This window comes from Poecilia mexicana, unplaced genomic scaffold (assembly GCF_051168715.1).
Source record: "Poecilia mexicana isolate PSO_F unplaced genomic scaffold, ASM5116871v1 scaffold_4, whole genome shotgun sequence".
In the NCBI taxonomy this organism is placed as follows: Eukaryota; Metazoa; Chordata; class Actinopteri; order Cyprinodontiformes; family Poeciliidae; genus Poecilia; species Poecilia mexicana.
The window spans coordinates 6,312,736-6,320,755 of NW_028263373.1; the positions used below are offsets into that span (position 1 = coordinate 6,312,736).

Here is an 8,020-nt window from a genome sequence, read left to right on the forward strand (position 1 = left end):
TTAAAGCAGGTTTTACTCTCATTCAGAGCTAATGCCTAAAGTTAATTCTGTTTTACTGGATTCATTAATGACAGTACATTTTTATGTTGGACAATTATCTACAGTCTTGTAAAGGTATTCATGCCACATAAGTTTTTTTTTTCTTTTCATTTTTTATTTTCTCAACTGCAAACAAACATGGCTATCCATGTCGTCAAAGGAGAGCGTTGTTGAGCTAAGCTAAAGTTGTGGCAATCTGACTGAATATTTTGCAAAAAAAACATTTGTTGATAATTATTCCACATACTTGTCTTTAGATGAACAAAAGTATTAGAATCATTTTGAGCTAACTTAGCCACTTAGCACTAAGAACTGAATGAGGAGCCAACAGAGGTTTCTGTTTTTCATCGGTACAAAATTTTGGAAACCCTGTTTAATTTCTCTGCCACTTTACAATTAAGCACAACTTTATGTTGGCATGTTACATGAACATCTAAACTAATTTAAGTTTGTTTGCATACTTGACAAAATGTAAAAAGCAAACGAGTATGAACAGCTTTGCAAGACGCTGCAAAACATGTTTCATGCTGTATGCTCATATTTAGTTTGCTGTTGTACACTTTTGCATGTGGAAGTGTCCAAGTTATAGGAAACCTGACAATAAAAGGAGCCCTAGTACCAGAACACATTTGTTTTTGGAGAATCTCAAGAGTTATTCTGAACTTCATAAGATCCAGGGTGTGTTTTTTTTTTGTTTGTTTTTTTTTTTTCAGCCCAGAAAACAAGCTGTAATTCACCCAACAAACAGGAAGCCTGATTTGACGTTCTACGAAACTCAGAACTCTCGCAGCATGGAGATGGCGGTGAGGGATGAGTAATAAAAATGGAGGGAGTGGATTGTACAGCATGTCATGGCCCCGGTGCGCGCACCCGTAACTGCAGGAGAGGAGCGCAGCAGTATGTAATCCCTTGGCTCGCTCTGTGGCGGCCCTCTGCCAGCTTCGCTCTGCTCTCTTACGGCCAAACAAGACCACAACACGGGCCTCCCCGCCTCGGCAGCAGCCCGTCTACCATTACAGCCACGCATGGCTGACCCCAGACCTGCCAGCTGTTCGCCGGCACCATAAATCTATGCTGAGGCTGACCTCAGATCAGCTGGACCAAAAGCTCAGGGGAAGTTTGATTATTAGTTAATGACTGAAATAGATTCTTTGGCACTTATCTTTCTTTAGATTGACTGTTGTTTGTCTACATTAGATGGAAGATTTTTGTTGTTTTTTTGGCCACCTATTCTTCTGAAAAGTAGGTTTTTGGTTTACATATCAGGTTAAAGTTCTGCTTTAAAAACTTTCTACAGCTCCATAAAATTCTAAAAATGTCTTTTGTTCTCTGGCATCAGATTGTTAAAAAATAAGTGATCTAACAGAAGAGGCTTAAATGTTCAGCTAACCAGACGTTTTTTTTAAATTGATGGCACCGCTATTTTTTATATGAAAAAGAAAGAAAAGTTTTTCTCTCTTTGGTTGAAACTAATCCTTTAATTCAACCAACATGTCTTTTCTGACGTGTGATATTAATGCTTTTGAGTGGCCCAGCCAAAGTCCTGGATTAAATCGGATCTTGTGGAGGGAGCTGAAGATTAGGGTGATGGCACAGTGTCCCTCCTACCTCAAAGGCTTGGAGCTCATCTCCCCCAAATTAACCCTTAAAATACCGGAGGGAACACGAAGTTACAAGGACATCAAACCAAGAGAAACATCTTTACTACCTGAAGCCAAAATATGTGTTCATAATGAGCTTTTTATTTAAAAGCACATATATCGGAGCTAAATACATTTAGCGGAAAATAACAAACAAACAAAAAACAAAAATAGCATAACTACATTTTGTTTGTACAAAAAAAAAAAAAAAAAAAAAAATGAGACAATACAAAAATACTAATATCGACTTTCAATACAATCGAGGGTGTATTTTTTTAATACATATTACAAACGTAACTATTACAATCTACAATAGTTTCATCTAAATACAAAAGAATCTTGTCAATCGATGCTTTTTAAGCAGCATTTTGTAAAGAACACAGGTCTGTAATTATAGTGGATATATCTAAAATATGTTAATATTTTACAGAGTTCATATTAGTGATCTATACATTATTTATATATATTTATATAAAACAAAATAAAAATAAAAGAGTGAGAACGGCTTGGTGAAATTGATAGGACGGACTATACAGTGGAAGAAAAGAAAAGATGTGCAACATAGTGGTGTGTTGTTGGGTGAGGAAGTCTGGGTGGGCTGTAAATAAAATAAAAAATAAAAATAAAAAGAAGCACCTCTGTGTCCGGTAACTGTTAGTGATTACACAGGGCTACCTCTACACATGCAAGGTTAAAGATGCTCCTCAGATAAAATATTAGATCCACAGTTTTTAGAACATTCATTTCGCTCCGCGACACACAGTGGCACACGCCAACACACACTTTGCACAGCCGACGGCGTGCTTTGTGTGTGTTTTTAGCTGTCACACACACACACATACACACACACCACAGTTTTATCAAGAGGGAGTTCCTTTTCACAGGGCACAGCGCTGCTACACACACATGACGTAACATACGACAACAAGCGCGCGCGCACACACACACACGCGCAAACACGCACACACACACGCACTGAGAGACGAGCATCCATTGACGATGACGGACTGGGTGGGTGAACGCTCCTCCCTGCCAGCAGAAGGAGCCTGAATCATCCCTAAAACGATGTGCCAGCTTTAGTTGGAGCTCATGACCCCGTTCTCCATGGTAACGGGCCCCTCTCGCTTCCTCCACCTGTCTGGAATCCCAGGCAGGTGGCCCCCCAACGCCCGGCGGAGGCACGGCGCAGCCACGCCTGCCACACGGCTGTCGGGAAGCTGCTGGGACGAAAACCTGCCTTCTTCCACAGACAATGCTCCCTTCCCCCCCGTTACTACGTCTACAGAACTGCAACATCCCGGGTTTGGGCTGCACTGAGAGTCGACCGCAAAAACCCCCCAAACAAAAACAAAAAAAAAAAAACATGACAGGCTGATGCTGAGACAGAGACAATGTAAGGCTGTGCACTTTCCAGAGAGAGCTCTGCGAAAGGCCTTTGAGTTTTGCGTCGGTCAAGACGTGACAAGACGTGACTGTCAAGTTTTTTTTTTTTTTTTTTTTTTTTATTCCTTTATCGGCCAAACAACTCAGGCAGCAAGTGGTGATAACGGACAATGAAGTTCAAACAGTGCTTTCAGTTACATATTTCTATCTCGCTTATATTCTCTGCTGCTAACTATTGAAGTTAAGAACCTTCCCTCGGTTGAGGAAGTTGTTGTCCAAGGCCTCACAGGGTTGGGAGAGGAAGGGTCCGTCTCCTCGCTGCTCAGGGGTTTTACAGTCCACCGGTTTCATTCGTGTCGCTCTGCTTCAGTCAAACCTCTGCAACTGCAGTTCCTGCCGTCAGCTCATCAGTTTTCATCGTTTTTTTTGTGTTTTTTTTTTCTTGCTTCTCTCGTTCATCTCTCAGGTTCTTCTCTGCTTGTGCTCCGACAGACAAACAGATGGGCTCAAATGTTGATTAGTAGTTACCAGTATATTAGGGAGACAACAAGTCTGGATAGTGAGAGTGGACTCTGCTGTGCAAATCTCAAATCTGACACCCTAGTCCACATGTGAGCGCCTCACTGGGAGGATGGGGAGGAGGAAGCAGCTACAGTGTCTTGTCGCTACATTCTACTGTCCGATGAGGGGCTCGGGGTGGGAGCGGGTGAGGGAGAGGGGAGTGATGAGCAGCGCTGCGATCGGCTCCTCGGTCAGGGCGAAGGAAGTGGGGCCTCCCTCACACCATGTTGTGGTGGTTGTTCCTGTCGATGATGTCGGACGAAGGCAGCAGCTCCTTCTTGATCGGGGAGGGCGGCGGCGTGGCCAGCTTCAGCCCCGGCTTGAACAGGTCGGACACGTAGAAGACCTGGAGGAAACGGATGCAGGGGAAAAGTTAGGAGGTCTGAAGGAAAGGAAGAGCATTTTCTGGGGATTTTCTTCATTAGGTTTCAGTGGATTGTGATTCTGCAGCCGTAGCCTGAATGAAATGTGATGAATAACACAAATTGTCACGACTAAGAAAACTACCATGTAAATAAATAGAGATGTGCCAAGACACTGACAGATGAATGATGCTGTACATTGAGTTTTTGACCATCCCGTCAAAAACTCAAAGATCCAATCGTTTTCCACTCACTAAACTCACCACAACTTGGCACTAAGTGGCTTTGCTAGCATCAGCACTCTTCAAAATGGATGCTGTTACTGTGTGCTATATTAGGAAGCTACAGCTGATACAATCAAGCTGTTCATTCAAAACTAGCAGATGTTGGGATCGCAGACAACAGGAAGGCTGAACATCTTGTGGCAAAGTGAATCTGTTTTATGTTCTCGAGGTTTTAGCCCAAGTTTGATGAGGAATATCCTGGCAGCTTCTTCTGCTCTGAATAGTGCCTCTCTATTTGGATCAAGGGTGTGGATTTCATTGTTGCTTTGTTTCGAGACGCATCACTTCTTCCATGACGTCAACGTCTCTTTTTACTTATTTAATAATCTGTCATGTTGACTGAGAGTAGCATGTCAAGGCTCTAACAGTGCCCCCCAGTAGTCTGTTGAACATAAGCAGAATTAATCAGAAAGCAGGTCAAGCTGCCAGTTTCACTTTCGGTTTCAAGCATCTTGCACAACATAGTGAAATACTACATCTATAGTCCAGTCTTTCTAAAGACAGAGTAATGAGGATATGTTTAAAAGAATTTGATTTTTTTTTAAAGAAACTTGTGGGATATGAATAATTCAGAGCAGTTTAAAAGAAGAGCACACTAAATATACAACTCCTCTTTCTTTTTTCATGCTACTCTATTATTATTATTATTATTATTATTATTATTATGATATGATTAAGAGGAACACTCCATCCTGCTGGTTTCCTCAAATTTTTCATCCCATTTTGTGCAGTTCAAGTCTGAGTAATACAACTGAGGACATTGGGTCAAGCATGACTCACTCTAAAATATCAGATTTTGGCAAATCGCGACATGTCACCAAAGGTAACCTTTACATCAGCGCATGAGTTAAGTCTCCTTGGCATTGATGGACAAAGGAAGAGAAATAGTGGAGGGGGAAAAAAAAATCCAAAATGAAATCTCTTTCTGGAATCTCAGCGACGTCATATGTCAAACATGAAAACAGCGAGGCTTGGACAGGAAGCGTGAGAGCATTTTAACAGTGAACTCCTACGTTCACGCCCTCGACCCTGGGGTCACCCATGACAAACGGTGGTTTGGCCAGGCACAAAGAATTGGCCGGCGGAGCTGCTTTTCCTTCAAACACGCTGAAGAAGTTAAGAGTAACACCTGGCATTTACCATCACACTCTGCCAGGACAGCCGGCTTCGCGAAGCCAGCGGATAAATCCAGCAGGGATTTCACAAGCCGTTCCTACACTGGGGAATACCCCGAGGAACCAATTTGACTTCCATCATTGTTTTCTGGAAAACTGCTCAACATGTGGTCACTGATGTATTTATACACTCTGACTACAAGCATCTCATTTTGAAGGCTATGATCGGCACAAAGGGCGCCTTTTCTGCAAGAGCTTGACATTTCCTGACCACTCAGTGACCATCGCTGGAGAACAGTAAGCGATAGATAAGCTGCAGATACACACAGCCGCTGTCACACTTCCCTAAACGGGCTCTTTCACTACGCGGCGGATGGTGTGTGTGTGTGTATCCCATGTAGAATATTATGATATGATTAGGAGAGCGGAAAGGATGTGAGTTCATATCTTCTAGAGTCACGCGAGCCCGCATGGGAAACCCTCTGCGCTCGTTTCCCATCGGCGTCCAATGGCAGCCGGGCGCGGTTGCTGCGTCACCAAAACACCAACCTATCGCTCCCCAGCTGCCAGGCTGGAGGGGGTTTATCGTGACCACACCACATCCTGCCGCTGACACAGGCATGCAAAGCCCTGTAGCCCCGTTGTTGTTGGGCGAAGCAACTCAGCACTTTCTTGCCTCACACCTGGAGCACAAGAGATGAATCTCTAAAGGCATGAGCAAGAAAGTCTCTGGTTAGGTGCTGAAAAAATGACCCCAGACACATTAAGAGGCTTGAGTCACAAAGGACGTGACTGCACTAACTTTAGGGAATGTACAATAAAAAAAGACAACATAACTAATCAGGTCATTCGTGTGTCTGAGGATAGAACTGTGAACTTGTTTTCACATGCATGTAACCTGCTGTGGGTATGTTTGCAGCTCCAACCCACATTAAACTTGGCCCAGTTGCTGCTTTCAGTCGGCCACCGCACTATTTCCTCGCTTGACAGGCAGATACAAGTGAACATATCTCAAGTTGTCTCTTTTGATGTACTGAAAGTTAATTGATTATAAATTGACAAGTAGAAAAAGGGCAGGACATTATAAGATATTATATCTTCTACCTGCTCCTTTTAGAACAGAAAATATAAAATTTGCATGTTTGAGATGGGCAGAATAATTTGCTTTATGTTTTTATTTATTAAGTTTGTTTCATTCTATTTTATTTAGTTTTCTTTTTTCTTGATTGTCTTTTCTGTCTGTTCTAAATAAATAAATTAACCAGAAAAAAAAAAAAAAAAAAACGGAAATATGTCTCACTGCCAAAAAACACCGATGATGTGGGAACTATGTACCGGGTCTATGTATCAAAGCTAAAAAAACCAAAATGATGTAAAAGCGATATTGTTATGGGATATATATTAAGTTATTTTCTCAGAAGACAGAGGAATTGCTGCTTTAAAGAAAAAAAAAAGAATAAGACCATATGGGTTTCTTATTCGTCATGTGTCGTGTTTTCTGTCAAGGTTATCCTGAGAGTCTAAAGTTCAAATCTAAAGTTCAAGCCAGTTGTATCTCACTGTTGATCTTTAAATGTGGAGAAAATACGAAAACATATTATCAAATTATTTATTCCTCATCTGGAAACATGAAACAAATAGTTTCTGATTAGAAGAGCCTCTAATGTTTAACTTGCACTGAACTTCATCTCTCAAACCAAGGTTTTTTTTTGTTGTTTTTTTTTTTTTTATTTTTTTGTAAATAAATTGCTCAAAAAGCTAAAGAATTGAACTTGCTCATTAATCATTAGTACAACATTTTAGGTTTCAAAAGTATTTATTTCAGTTGTAAAATTATATTTATGTCTGCTGTCCGAGAAGCTGCACCCTGCCAATCAGATGGCTTAAAAAAGGCTTGTACACTTCCCCCTTTGCTTACAAAAAGGCAACATTTGAAACTAACGCATATTTCCAGTTGCTACAAACTACCACCGCCTTGGGACGAAAACCAAACATATCCCAGGAATTACCCTTACCGAGATAATATAATATTAAAAAAACTACAGTTTTCATATCAGCTTGTTATACTTGTGTTACTATGAAAAGAGTAATATAAAAATTGTGCTTTAATCTGAACAAAGGGCACTTAAAAACCATAAAATCCAGCGGCAGCAGGCTCTTGCCACCCAGGCTGGAGGGTTGGATCGTGACGCATCCAGTTGAGGAAAGCAACTCAGCACTTTCTTGCCTCACACCTGAAGCACAAACAATGAGTCTTCACCTAAAGATCTCTAACCATCATTAAAAATGACCCCAGTCACTGAGAAAGCTTGAGTCACAAAGGACGTGACTGCACTAAAATTAGGGGCTGTACAGCCCAACAGCGACGACCAGGTCTCTAAGAAAAAAAGCTTGCGTGTAAATACCTGTGAGTGTATTTGCACCTCAACCACGTACTTGGCAAGAAATACCTTCACACTGCTTTAAGGGTTGGTTACCCATGTACTGTAGAAGAAAACCAAGGTTTAAAAAAATTTCCATCATATGGTTCCTGCAGTTAAAGTTTCTTTTGATATGGAGCAACTTCACAACTTCTCTTTCTGCTTGCTGATTGGACCGGCCGAAAGCTAACAGAAGAAATTGAGCTCAATGGGAGA

General features: G+C 41.5%; 1 protein-coding gene across 2 annotated transcripts in view; it reads right to left on the minus strand.

The window, feature by feature from the left end:
* Positions 1-1,761: 1,761 nt before the first annotated feature.
* Positions 1,762-8,020, minus strand: part of plpp3 (phospholipid phosphatase 3) — a 39,196-nt gene continuing 32,937 nt past the window's right edge. For both annotated transcript variants that reach the window (XM_015000894.2, XM_015000895.2), the window contains exon 7: positions 1,762-3,969. In XM_015000894.2, coding sequence (XP_014856380.1) covers positions 3,841-3,969 — 129 coding nt within the window. In that variant the 3' untranslated portion in view covers positions 1,762-3,840. The remainder of the gene's footprint in view (positions 3,970-8,020) is intronic.